This window comes from Patiria miniata, unplaced genomic scaffold (genome assembly GCF_015706575.1).
Source record: "Patiria miniata isolate m_02_andy unplaced genomic scaffold, ASM1570657v1 HiC_scaffold_2, whole genome shotgun sequence".
Lineage (NCBI taxonomy): Eukaryota > Metazoa > Echinodermata > Asteroidea > Valvatida > Asterinidae > Patiria > Patiria miniata.
The window spans coordinates 6,942,855-6,957,618 of NW_024037058.1; the positions used below are offsets into that span (position 1 = coordinate 6,942,855).

The 14,764-nt window shown below is 38.4% G+C and overlaps 2 protein-coding genes across 2 annotated transcripts; both read left to right on the forward strand.

Moving 5' to 3' along the window:
• The first annotated feature begins 1,687 nt into the window (after positions 1 to 1,687).
• Positions 1,688 to 6,804, forward strand: LOC119726903 (E3 ubiquitin-protein ligase TRIM56-like). Its single transcript, XM_038198754.1, has 2 exons — positions 1,688 to 2,982; positions 6,700 to 6,804. The coding sequence occupies exons 1-2, from the start codon at positions 1,840 to 1,842 to the stop codon at positions 6,802 to 6,804; spliced, it is 1,248 nt and encodes a 415-aa protein (XP_038054682.1). The 5' UTR covers positions 1,688 to 1,839.
• A 4,117-nt stretch (positions 6,805 to 10,921) lies between these two features.
• LOC119726212 (E3 ubiquitin-protein ligase Midline-1-like) lies at positions 10,922 to 11,522 on the forward strand (the record flags this gene model as incomplete). Its single annotated transcript, XM_038197813.1, has 1 exon — positions 10,922 to 11,522. A coding segment is annotated over exon 1 (576 nt), but the record flags the coding sequence as incomplete, so codon positions are not given.
• Positions 11,523 to 14,764: the final 3,242 nt, after the last annotated feature.

A 14,764-nucleotide genomic window follows, 5' to 3' on the forward strand; every position in this document is an offset into this window, starting at 1 on the left:
TAAAAAGCTGGACACGCCACTGTGTGGGATATGACGTTTTTAACACCCAAGGGCTGCATTTGGCCTCGGGTGCTATGTACATGTATGGCCAACACATTACACACTGGGGCACAGGCTGCATTTTGCAGTCCATGTGCAGTACACGCATCACCCATAATGAACTCACTTTCGATGCGAGAAACCTTTAAAAGGATTATTTACATGTTTTTGTTTACTTTGCAAGGTTGACACCAAAAGAAACAATGCTTCTTTGGGAAAATCTGTTACTTTAAAAGCATTTTTGAAAAACTTCACAAATATCTCATATTGCGATCCCATATCAAATTTCTGAATTGTAATTATTCATGCAGTATAGACACTGTTAACAGTCTTCAAATAATCATGAACATTCCTTTAGAGATGTGAAAAGGAATATCACGTGTATAAGACACCATACATTATGCTGTATTTAGGTTTAAAGATTTTCAAATGGGACTGACAGGAATAACTAACTTGTATGTTCTGTACAGTGTCATGCATACATTTGCATACATTCCCTTTGCTACAGAAATTTCATCCAAATGTACAAACATGTACATGTAGGCCTACATGTACAGTTCAACATATTACATGTGTTAAATTCACGTTTCCGCTTCAGTGTAACACAGTGACTGGAACAGGCCCTAGGTAAATCTATTGTTACCAGAAACTGGGCCTTTGAAGTGGTTCAGAAAATAACAATACCTGTTGACTAGGCAATGCAAGTTCAACTGTGTGACCTGTGATCCACTGCAGTCTGGTGTATTTATAGAATTGGGAATTTACAGGCATTGAGCAATGCTACACCCTACAGGCATTCAAGTCAATCCAGAGAGTGAGAACCAGTCATCATTAGTTGCTGCAAAATAGTATTCCAGCAGTTTCTTCATCAAACTGCCAATTGATTGCAGAAATATCTTCTGACATCATTCAGGTATGTTTAGTTGATAATAAGCTTGACATTGCAACCACAATTGGCATAGGAATCTGTGCAGACATTTAACTACCAATTTGTACATCAGTTTCCTTCTCCGATGCAACATGAGCAGTACATGTATTAAACCAGTCTGAAGAAGTTCATGATGAAACTGAATGTGGAAAAATAAGTTTATCCACTTACAAACTATCAATGGATTAGTTCAATATTTTTTAGTTCATATATGTAAAGGTTAATGTTTGGTCAATTTTTGATTTTATTAATTCTCACCAAACGTGTGATATATTAATGGCAATGTTGAAACAAAATTAGAGTAACTAGAGCTATGCCTGTTATATGAACTAGCCTACGGCTAGGGATACTGTACAAAACTGTGCCTTGTGGAGGGCAATTCCAGAAGTTCGGATGGACATTTCAGAGAGTCAAATGAGCTTCTGTTGGTAGTGTGAATGTGAATCATTACTTATATGTGACAGCTAATGAAGAGAATTACAGGCCAAACAAATGTACTACAACCTTTTAGACCTTGTAAAATCATGTTATCGGACTTACAAAAGGGCTAAAATTTGTGGAATTGCCATATAGTGGATATTTTTTTAGTACATTGAGCTTGGATGCGACTTGGTTCAAGTTCCAACAAGTAAATCTTTATTGTTTCCACTTCACTTTTCCGTTCAAGAATAAAAAAATTAGTTGTAAACTTTTTCCCATAAGATGATTTTTTTGAGAAAAAATAAGTTGGAATTTCACTCAAGTTTGATTTTGATACAACCATTTCATCATTTGAAGTTACCATATATATAGTTCCAAAACATTTTAATTAATGTGCTCCATTTGTAGGTTAAAGGACTATCTCCCTCTATCACATCAACCCAACGGTCAAGATGGCATCTAATGTAACAGTTCAATCAGTGTTGGAGAAGATTAGTGTGGATCATCTGGAATGCTCCATCTGCACCAACCGTTTCAGGCAGCCCAAACTGCTGGACTGTTTGCATAGTTTTTGCCTGCAATGCCTCCACGAGCTCAGACAGAGCCAAGATCCTAGTGGTACAAAGCTGACATGTCCTCTGTGCAGACATGAAACCATGTTGAAAGGGTCTGGGGTTGCTGATCTCCCTAATAATTGTGCATTCAGTGCCCTGGTGGAGGAAGTTACAATGCAGGAAAAGCTACTGGAAGGTCAAGGGTCAGAGATCAAATGTCAAAACTGTAAAGAGGAGAATCAGGCAATTTCAAGATGCATGGATTGCGATCATTTCCTGTGTCAAGAATGTCAAAAGGCTCATGAACGTATGACTGTCATCAATTCGCACAAAATCTATACACTGGCTCAACTTCGATCAGGAGAGATTGTCTACAAGAGTAAACTCAGAGAAGAAATTCCAAAATGTGGCAAGCATCCAGATCAGAATCTCAATGTTTACTGCAACACATGTGAGCAAGTCATATGTCTCATGTGTACTGTTCTAGATCATGAAAAACCCAAACACTCTTGTATTGGCTTACCTGAGGCTTTTGAGAAATGTAAGAAAAAGGTAGAAGAACTTATTGCAAAAATTGGTAAAAGCAAAACAGAACTGAACAGTACCATAGAGAAGACTTGCATATCTCGCAAGAAACTTGACATCATGTTTGCAAACACCAAAAAGAAAATCTCAGAAAAAGCTGACCAAGAGGTTGCCAAGATCCGACAGGAGGAGCAGAAACTGTTAAAAGAGACTGCCAGGATTTACAAAGAGAGAGTCGTAACATTTGAAGCAGCTCAAGCCAATAACAGCAAAGAGGTGACACAGACAGAGCACAAGCTGGAAGAGGTGATACAACTCATGAATCAAGCAAGTTGCTATGAGATTCTTGAACTTCAGCAGAAGCTCTTGCATAACCTCAGTGAATTGACAGGGAAACAGCCACAACAAGTTCCTGACAAGTTGAGCTTCATGGACTATGAAGATGATGAGAGGTCACTTGGGAGACTCATTCTGGAAGAAGAGCCACAGGCTGCAGCTAAGCAATCACCAAGACCTGCAAGATCATGTGTGAAGGAGAAATGGGAACTGAAGACCGAAATCAAGAACTTGCAAGTTACAAATGCATTGATAGCAGATGTTGCAGCACTCTCTAGCAATAAAATAATTGTACTATTTAAAAATAAATATTCTGGACATGGTTGTGCACTATTTACAGCTTTAGTTTCCAATAGTCACCGGGAACGATTTCTTATCCCACAAAGGCTACAAATCAATGGCCTCATTAATGCTATAAGGTGTATCGCAGTGAGCAAGGATGACAAGCTCCTTGCTCTAGATGGTCGAGTAGTCAAGGTCTTCAACAAGCAAAATCAGCTCCTCCATCAGTTCACACCAGGTAGAGGGTCAGACAGCCAACCAACATGCCTTGCAGTGGATGACAGCAATCTGATAGCAGTGGGTTATGAAGACAAGAAGGAGATATCTCTACACAACCCAGATGGATCCCTCATCAGGAGACTGCCTGCTCCAATGATTGATGATTACCTGACAATGTACAATCATCGCCTTATCTACACAAGTCGGCCTAACAAACGGTTGGTATGTGTAGACTTCTATGGTGCCAGTGTATTCTCAGTTGACCTGACCAGCAACATGCAGGGGGGTTGGTACCCTGATGGTGTGTGCTGTGACAGTGATGGCAGCATCTATGTTGCTGTGTTCGGACTTCCCACAGGTGATATTCTGCATTACAGTCCTGATGGCAAGTACATTGGATGTGTGATCAAGGGATGTGATTATCCACGTGGCATCACATTCACATCAGGTGGTGATCTGGTAGTGGTTGCAAGACGGTCTGTACAGATTTATTACCGAGTGTAAGGACATATTAAACTGGGGCTATTCAGTGTATCCACCAACCACTTCCATCAGACATTGATCATTGTTGTCACTGACAAAGAACTTTCAAGTTCATTCCCTAACAACATTCTACAATACTGTATATTTGGTTTATTGCTAAGGTCTTTGGTCTTTGTATGTGTTGACTCTAATACTTTAACCACTTCCCCTTTGGAAAACCTTGGATGCAACATCCAGCCTACTTCCTATAATATCCTACATCTGGTGCTCCAATAATGAGAGGAAAAAAGACCCTTCACATTTTTTGCAAATAGGGCAGAGTGCACATTTTAAAAATATTACAAACAAGAGGCAAAGTATTACCACACAAGGGCAATTCAATTTTCTCAAATTCGTCTCAGCAAATGCAAAGTCAATGCATGATGTGCTTTCCAAGTATAAGATATAACCCTGCTTCTGTATGAAATGTAAGCGTTTCCTTAATTTTGGGTTTTCATTTTTCAATTATTCGGAAAATTGCCGAGTAAAAAAAAAAGCAACTTATTTTCGAATAAGAAAGAATTTGCACCTCTGTGCACAATGCAAAAGTAAATACTCAAAAGCAACTGGATGAAATATGTGTGATTTTGAACTAGGGATAGTTTAAAAGTAACTCATATGCAATCCCTTGGTTGTCTCTTTCACAGTGCTTTCTAAATGTCTCATCAAATTAATATTAGTTTTATTACATTTACAACCAAGTTGAAAATGAAAACCTTGTGCATTCTTACAATGCTACATGGATGTGGTTAGTGTACATTTGTAAATTGAAATCTTGTTGTTGCCTTTCTTAAATGTGAATTTATTGAATACTACAATATGATATGCATGTGGAATATTCTATAAATTTTGGGTCCACTTTTTCCTGTCCCAATACAATCTGGTGGCCCAATAATGAGAGCAAAGGAATGACCCTTCACATTGTTTGCAAATAGGGCAGAGTGCACATTTTAAAAATATTACCCACGAGAGGGAAAGTAGGCCTATTACCACAAGAGGCAATTCAATTTTCTCAGATTCGTCTCAGCAAATGCAAAGTCAATGCATGATGTGTTTCCAAGTATAAGATATAACCCTACTCCTGTATAACATGTAAACATTTCCTTACATTTTTTTATTTGATTTTTCAATTATTGGAAAAATTGTTGAGATTAAATGAATAAAACTCATTTTGGAATGAGAAGACTTTGCACTTACATGTACATGAGAAAAAAGTAAATACTCAAAAGCAATTGGACAAAATATGTGTGATTTTGAACTAAAGCGATAGTTGAAAAGTAAACCATATGCAATCCCTTGGTTGTATCTTTCACAGTGCTTTCTGAGTGCCTCATCAAATTAATATTAGTTTCATTACATTTACAACCAAGTTGAAAATGAAAACCTTGTGCATTCTATTGCAATGATACATGAATGTTTGTACATGTGGTTAGTATGATGGATGTACATTTTAAAACTGAAAATCTTGTTTGTTTGCCTATTTATTGTGATTTTTTTTAAATACTACAATAGAAAATGCATTGGAACATTCTATGAATTTGGGGTTCACTTTTTCCTGTCCCTATACGTCAAGCATCTACGATTTTGTAAAAGAAGATGCACTCCTTTATGTGTGTACTCTTCCTCCAAGAATGCTTTTGTGAATCAAATGACCTACCCAACAAATATTAATTAGTTTGAAGTAATTTTAATGCCACTTTAATGGCAAATTATAAATTTCGGAGCTTACAGGGACAGGAAAAATGTCACACTTTGGACCCTAAATGTATAGAATGACCTACTTGTGAGAGGTTCCGTATCATTACAATAATAGTTTAGTTTATGCCATAAATGATAGAGGCTTTTGCTTCTTTGAATAAGTATTGGTTTGCTACATGCTGATAGACCAAGTAGTCTAAATGAAGCAGTAAGCATTTGCTTTAATTACAGAATATCTCTCCAAGAGAACGCAGCTTCCATGACAACAATGGCACTTCAGCCAAGATCCAAAGTCTGTTATTTTACCAATCAGCATCTCACATACATTTCAGCTACATTTACCACTGGGCAATTGTGTGACTCCTAGGGTTATTTGCATACATAATGAGGGCTGCCTATTTTACACCGATGATGCAACTCAAAAAGATATCTTTGTATTTTATCATTTATAGACCACTTAATTTGGAAGCCGTTGTTATTGTATCACTAGTTAGTTCATTCACTGTATATTTTGTCGAAATTTTTAAAAACGTTTTCTGAGAACATAGCTCAACAGTGATTTCATGAAACAACCATCTTTTCTCAGATGTTGTTTGCTTACATTTAGGGCCATTTTGTCTTCGACAAAAACATAATTTCAGAGGTTTCCCCAACATTTATACTTGTACATATTGGTAGAGGGGATTATCAAGTAATCAGATTTGTGAACACATTTTCTCTTGATTTTTTTATCTCCTGATTGATTGCTTTATGCTCTCAAAATATATTGAGTATGAAACTATGATCTTAGAAAACTAGTCAGGTTTGTTGATACCTAGTACCACGTATCGCAAGCAAAAAAGAAACCCACTAAAAAATACTGTTTAGTCGGCTTTTAAACAGTGCTCATTTTCATCAAAACAAAAAAATGTAGCCAAAAGAAATCTATTGAATGTTAAAGATTGCCTCGTGGGGTTTCACGTTAAGTATTTTATTGCCAGTGAAAACTTCAAATGTCATGAAAAAGCCAAACTCAGAATTTTTTCGGTACCTTAGCAACCGCTTGTGACAAGGGAAAAACCACCACTTGGAATTTTTTGCCCGAAATGAATTGCTAACAATAGCATTTGTAGGGCATGCTAAATACAAACAAAATGTTTAAAGTAAATATTTCTTTACATTACCAATGTAAAATAGTTAACAAGACACCTGACATCTAACAAGAGGAAGCCCCTGGATGCCAGGGCCGACATAGTATGGTTGCTGAGGGCGCAGTCAAGTTCCCGCTGCAACTATAGATAAATCATAAATATCACACACTCTATGGGAGTGAAACGTACGTGATCTGGAACTTTCTAAAGGTACCAGCAGCGATACTAGGGTTAAGCTTCTAGGGGGCAGCTGGGGGTTCTTTTTTGGGGGGGGGGGGGGGGTAGGGGGGCACTTAAGGTAACATATACATTTGTTTGTGCAATTAAACATTTCAAGGGGGGGGGGGACACATGCCCAATAGTTACGCCAATGAAAGGTACACAGAAAATAGAAATCTAATATCATACCAGGTGTAACAGTCACTTACATAGTTACAATTAACACTAGTTATGAACAAAACAAAAAGATTTGAATGGTTTGAACAGTCTTTAATTGCCTAATATTGCAGTCCACTCTTTTTCGAATGAAATGAAATACAAATTGGTTTTGTAGGAATGAAGCCTTAACACTAGTCTGAGTATCACCCGTTGTATCACCCTCTCTGTCTCTGGCCCAATGTCTGATATATCTAAGCATGCAAATTTATGCGACCCCACGTGCCAGTTAATCGGAGTCGACATGACGTCTTTTCATTCCGAAATCTGGACTAAGCTGTTGATTCGGCAATTTTGATGCCATGGAAAAACGGATAAATATTACAGACTACCTCAGCACCCATCCCCCCACCTACAATTAAGAACAATTCACAATGCAGTGTGAGTCTGCCAACAAGTGTTTGCCTCAAGAGGCCACTTTTCAACTTAACAGTCTATTTAAAAGTTAAGTAATTTCTATAAATGAACTTACCTGTACATGGAAGTACATTAGGGAATCTGTTCTTGTTTTTGCAGACAGGTTTCTTGGCTTCCTCACAGTTGACTGCCACTGACATTTCATATAGCACCTACATTTCAAAGTGAACAAATTGACAGACAACCCACATTACATTGCTTTTTTTCTCTCTAGCTCGGACTTCAATTACGAATCAAGTTATCTTTGGCTGACTTAACCTTTGCATATTCATTCTTCAGCTAGTAAAATGGACAACATAGCCATACACCATTATGGTAGCAATATACATTGTAGAACCGAGTCTGTGACTCGGACTTGAGTTTGACTTGCGCTGCAAAGTTACAATGGATGATGACTCAACTCAGCTCTCATGACTCAACTCATGACTCAGACTTGACATCGGGGACATGTCACTGGTGAGTCACATTTCACTGACTCAACGAAACATGTTTGGCAAAACTGTCTGGTAATAAATTAAGCTATTGCTGATGGAGTGCAAAATTTGGTTTGTTCCAAACCACCCCTTCACGAAATGTTTGAACTCAACTCGCTGTGCCGCGCTCTTGGAAACAATACGCGCAACGCTCAATGCGCACACCAGCATGCATTTGCACACAAATACCGCGCCGTGGATATAGTACTTTGGTTGCTAATGGTATAGTACTTTGGTTGCTACGGGTATAGTATTTTAGAGATAGCAAAAAATAGGAAGTACCGTGTGACCCGCTCTCGGCCAATTAAGTTACAGAATCTGTGGGTGAGGTGTTATCAAAAGAAATATCCAAATGAAAATAGCCCGACAAGCCTTAATATACGAGCAGTAATCTGATTTGAAGGCTCCTTGCCCTGGGCATTTAAGAAAATTTGATATTTTGTTTTCCTGACAAATTCCAATTTTGTCTATTGTATTCTTACTCCCACACTGCCCCCCCCCCCCAAAAAAAAACACCTTTTATTTTGCATCTGTAACCCTCCTAAGAAAAGTTTTACTTTGGATTACTTTGGTAGCTCTCATAATAGAAAAATAAAATATACATTCTTCGATCCTCTCATGAACCCGAATCCCCATTGGGCGACAAATAATTGAAAAATATAATATATAATTAATAACAAAATGAGCCAAGCTTTATTCAAAAGTGAACAAAAAAAAATGCTGTACATTTTTTTTCAGGCTGAAATATGAAAATCACCAGGGCTGTTTAGTCCCAAAATAGCATTGGTGACGTCTGATTCCATTTTTGTGGGCTGGGGTACCAGGGTCATGGAAACACTGACTGCCATTTATGCACAGGAACCTGCATCGGATGTGAGCAGAGAGTACCCGGTACAGTACATGTACATTGTATATACACGGACTCCTATAGCTTCTAAAAATAGAACTAGGAATTTACGCACTGTGTGTAATGATAGTTCAACATTCATGTTCATGTACAGTGTATTGCATTCACATCAAACGTTGTAAATTGCCTACGTTGTGCGCCACTTCCAGAAGGATAGTTTCAAATTTTCCTTTTAAACCAACAAAAAGACTTCAATTCAGGTAAGATACTTCACATTGTACCGTTGTTGTACTCATATTACATGGCATTTGTCAAGAATCTTGGAATAATTGCCAGTACCAATATGTGCAGCATTGGTCCTACAAGAGGGAGTAGTCAATGCTCAAATACAATACTCTTGACAAAAATGTCCCTGTTTAGTCTACTGGCTTGAGAGGACTAAACATATCCTTGATCCTACATTTGAACCTCAAATAAAAGTTGAACAAAGTACTTGATCAAGTGGGGTTTGAACCTATAACCTGCAGATTACTTGTATAACACTCAACTGAGCTATTCCGGACCAGCCCTATGGTGGCGGTTCCCCAGTTTGAAATTGTCTTTGTTCAAGGGGCACTAGACAGAAGCTGTGAATGTGTTTATGCCATGCAGCTGGGGAGCATGCCCAAAGTCACGTTAGCACTGCTTTTTTGTGTTTTTCTTATCTGTTTCTTCCCCTATAAATGCTTTATCATGATTTTCCTCAATGCTATATTGTATCTTGGGGGAGGGATCAGGCCATGCACCTCAGTCAGCCCGCGCTCCCTTAATGCAACACAAGATTGGGGGTGGGGGGATTAAAAACTACAATTAGTTTCCCCTCCAGAGAGTGGGACTGCCCAAAAGCCTCCCTGTACATTGGAGCTCATCATGTCAATGCTTTGAATTAATAAAATATAAGCCTAAGCAAAAAGCATTTCACATCATTTTTTTTCTAATACAGTAGTAACTAAGAGTAGCTCAATATATTTTTTGTTGTTGGGGGGGGGGGGGTTTAAAGAGAGGGGCCGTCCAATTGCAAGTGCCTCTCTGCACATTGGAGTTATGTCAATCAACTGAATTAATTACACATTACAATTCATCACCGTTTGCATGAAGAGCCACAGATGTCAAAAATTACAATTTTTTCGATTTTCATTTTTTTTCACTAGTTTGTTTTAAAACATTGTACTTAACCAATGTGACATGTTTGTATAAGCAAAACATCATTAATTTCCAAGTTACATTAATGTTGCAAGGGGCAGAACTTAATAAATGCATTTTGCATTTTCATGAAGAGCCAAATTTTGGCCCCTTGAATGCGTACAAAACCTATTGCACTGATAGGTATAAAGATGGGTTAACTGAGACTTTCATTTTCACAAAGAGCCACACATCTTCACTAATTAATTTTCACTAATTAACAACTGTTTTACAAACTGAGTTCACATAAAAATTAAGCTTTCATAGAATCATATGTTGTATTTTGTGATTATCTCGAAAACACACTGTCTTGGCTCGATATTCGTGAACACGGTGATGAATTGATACCCATGAACTAAGGAAACAGAACATGTTGACAATGTTGCAGATGATTAATATAATCATTTTATATATTGAAGTCAACCTTTGACACTTTTATCCATTCTTAGGTTCAACTCAAAACTTGATTTTCAAGAAGTCAACATGGCATCTAGTGTTACAGCTCAATCAGTGTTGGAGAAGATTAGTGTGGATCATCTGGAATGCTTCATCTGCACCAACCGTTTCAGGCAGCCCAAACTGCTGGACTGTTTGCATAGGTTTTGCCTGCAATGCCTCCACGATCTGAGACAGAGCCAAGATTCTAGTGGTACTGGTACAAAGCTGACATGTCCTTTGTGCAGACGTGCAACCATGTTGAAAGGGTCTGGGATTGCTGATCTCCCTAATAACTTTGCCTTCAGTGCCATGGTGGAGGAAGTTACAATGCAGGAAAAGCTACTGGAAGGTCAAGGGTCAGACATCAAATGTCAAGCCTGTGATGAGGAGAATCAGGCTATTTCAAGATGCATGGACTGTGATCATTTCCTCTGTCAAGAATGTCAAAAGGCACATGGACGAATGACTGCCATGAAATCTCACAAAATCTACACACTGGCTCAACTTCGTTCAGGAGAGATTGTCTACAAGAGTAAACTTAGAGAAGAAGTTCCCAAATGTGACGAGCATCCAGATCAGAATCTCAATGTCTACTGCAACTCATGTGAGCAAGTCATATGTACAACATGCTCTGTACTTGATCATGAAAAACACTCACTCACTGGATTACCTGAGGCAGTAGAGAAATGTAAGAAGAAGGTCACAGAAATGGTCCAAAACAGTGAGAGAAGAAAAACAGAATTGAGCACCACCATAGAAGAGATGTTAAAATCTCGCAAGGATCTGGACACCATGTTTGCCAACACTCAAAAGAAAATCTCAAAAAAGGCTCAACAGGAGATTACAAAGCTCAAACAGGAGGTTGCAAAGATCAAAAAGGAAGAACAGAAATTGTTGAAAGAGACAAACACGATTTATGAAGACAAACTCAAAGCTTTTGAAGCTGTTCAAGCAACCAACAGGAAAGAGGTAACACAGACAGAGCACAAGCTGGAGGAGGTGAACCAACTCATGAATCAAGCAAGTTGCTATGAGATTCTTGAACTTCAGCAGAAGCTCTTGCATAACCTCAGTGAATTGACAGGGAAACAGCCACAGCAAGTTCCTGACAAGTTGACCTTCATGGATTTTGAAGAAGGTGACAGGTCACTTGGGAGACTCATTCTGGAGGAAGAACCAAAGGCTGCAGAAAAGCCAACGCCAAGACCTCCAAGATCATGTGTGAAGGAGAAATGGGAACTGAAGAGTGAAGCCACTAACATTGGAGTAACACAAACATATATATCACATGTTGCAGCACTCTCTAACAATAAAATACTTGTACTATCTAAAAATTATTCTGGAAACAGTGGTGCACTATTCACAGCTTCAATTCCCAATAGTTACCAGGAACCCTTTCCTATCCCACAAAGGCTACACATCAATGGCCTCACTGATGATGTAAGGTGTATTGCAGTGAGGAAGGATGGCAAACTCCTTGCTCTAGATGGTCGAGTAGTCAAGGTCTTCAACAAGCAACATCAGCTCCTCCATCAGTTCTCACCAGGTAGAGGGTCAGACAGCCAACCAACATGCCTCGCAGTGGATGACTGTAATCTGATAGCAGTGGGTTACAGAGACGAGGATGAGATATCTATACACAACCCAGATGGATCCCTCATCAGGAGACTGCCTGCTCAAATGATTGAGGATTATCTAACAATGCATAATCACCACCTCATCTACACAAATTGGCCTAAGGAAAGATTGGTATGTGTAGGCTTTTATGGTGCTAGTCTATTCTCAGTAGACATGACCAGGAACATGCAGGGGGGTTGCCCTACTGGTGTGAGCTGTGACAGTGATGATAGCATCTATGTTGCTGTGGGCAGATATCAAACAGGTGATATTCTGCATTACAGTCCTGATGGCAAGTACATTGGATGTGTGATCAAGGGATGTGGTTATCCACGTGGCATCACATTCACATCAAGTGGTGATCTGGTAGTGGCTGCAGGAGAGTCTGTACAGGTCTATCACCGAGTGTAAGGACAGAATAATTACACCAAGGGAATAGAAAAATAACCTTTCCTAAGAAAAAGTAACAAGAAATAGTGATACTCATGCATGCTTTGTTCAAACTCAAATTCTCAGGGAGTTTATCAAAAAATATTGAAAAACTCCTTTCACATCACTAAACAGAACTGAAATTGGGAAATGTATAGGTATTCCCCTGCATATAAGCATACATTAAAAAAGTGGTGTGTTTATATAGTTGCTGATGAGTGAAGGATTCTGTGGTAATTACTTGGTTAGTAAAGCATTTCTTGGCTATAATACCATTTAGCACAGACTGTAATCATAACATAGACTGAAGTGACTAGTTGCGAGTTAGATAAAATTGTGTGCCCTAATCTTGGAAGACAGGGCAAATCCTTGTACGTACATAATCTTGTAATAACCATCTTGTTAACCATAATCTTGTTATAACCATTCACACCCCAGGTTTTTATAACAAGTAAAAATGCTGATCTTACTCTATCTAAGCAGTGGTGCACTCAAGGGACGGGGAAGGCCTCCGGAGCTTGAGCCCCAAGAGCCCCCCAGAGGTTGTCATTTTTTTTTGGGGGGGGGAGGGGGCCCAATTTTTTTTTTAGTCCCACGATTTGACCTGTATGTGGCTTATTTTAGAGTGGTATAATGCAGCGTGTGTCAATAAAAACGCAGGATTAGAAACAAAAATATTAAGAATATAAACCACCCCTATTCATCATAATGTTAACCCTCTTTTCAAAGTACCTTTCCTTCTCTTCACTATGCTTTTTATCCCATCCCATGTGTGGCAGGATTAGGCTTACATAATCCTTTAGTCCACAATCAATGTTATTAGTCAATAATTCATGATGCTTTGAAACAATGATAGTCCAGTTATTAAATTTAAGTGAAACTTATCATCAGTTGTTTCAAAGAAAGTTTTGATCTGGTTTAATTGTCTTCAATGCATACCTGCATTGTACATAACTGGTCGTTGTGTTAAGGTCATTGAATCAGACCAACCCGCTTCAGAAGGGCTTCACAAAACTTTTGAACTAAAAGTCCAAATTCCACCAAACAAAAATCTTGTCAAAGATGAAATTATGGACAATCAAATCCTCATCAAATTAGGCACACCAGTAGCATAATTTTCTCAAAAAAAAAATCGCTTTGAATCCTGCGTTTTTATTGACACATGCTGTAGGGGTGCAATTGGCAAATAGTCAGCCCCCCCCCCCCAAAAAGCTCATTTTTTTCTGCCGCCAAACACATTTGATTAAAAAAAATGTGAGCCCCCCCCCAAAAAAATAGCCAAATCCTGGGTGTGCCACTGTATCTAAGGGGTAGGAACTTGAAGCTAGTTTGATGCAACTAAAAGCTTGGCAACTTTTGCTATTATACATCCAAACTTTGATTTTATTACTTGAAACAGGTAATTCTTTCAAAATTATTGAAACTACAGATTTCTTTGATTTTTTTTTCAAAATACTCGTTATCACTGGTTTTTGTACATAATTCTCACTATTTCTTTTGTACAAATGAAACAAGTCAAGTTCTTGTTGATTTGAATGCAAAAATGGTTGGGACACTTGGAAATAACCTTAGCCTCCAAGGGTCACCCGCTCCCCCGGTCCATGTTGTTCATTCCAGCAGATGGAGCACACACCGGGCAATGAGAGACAACATTGAGCAAAGGCCGGGGAGTTGGGTGCCCAGCAAGTTTTGGCCAGGATGGTAGATTGATGGCAATTAGTAATAAATACAGCACATAATTATTTTGCCTCCATTTACAAACTTAACATAAACATCTTTCCAAATTGTTACAAACAAATTTCTTGAAGTATTTAATTTGTTTTGTTTGCAATTTCATCAATGTAAAATTTGGTGCTTATATTTTGTAGGAAACTTAGGGGGCTTATTTTTATAAATTTGTCGAGGACAGACAGATCGACCGACCACCAAGTGACATGTAGAAGCTAGCTCCTGCCAGAGCTTTATAAAAAAAAAAAAAACAACAACAACAACTTTGTGAAATTTGGTATAAAGCAACAACTTAGAAGTGCCTTAGATTTAGCAACGTGCATCATAAGAAGTCAGTCATTATCTTATAATGTTATTCATATAATCTAAGTAACAACTGGGATCCAAGGATAATTGAATTTTGACATGTGGCTAGGCTGATCAAAAGGATATCAGTCTCCATTTACAGGGAAGTTTATATTGTTTATAAAGAACCTATCAATGTAGTAAGAGAATACTCTCTGACC

What these genes read in the sequence shown, in the direction of transcription:
- LOC119726903 (XM_038198754.1), top strand. Translation starts at nt 1,840, where the DNA reads ATGGCATCTAATGTAACAGTTCAATCAGTGTTGGAGAAGATTAGTGTG. An exon ending in CTAAGCAATCACCAAGACCT is followed by an intron (nt 2,983 to 6,699) that starts GCAAGATCATGT and finishes AATGTAAAATAG; the next exon opens with TTAACAAGACACCTGACATC.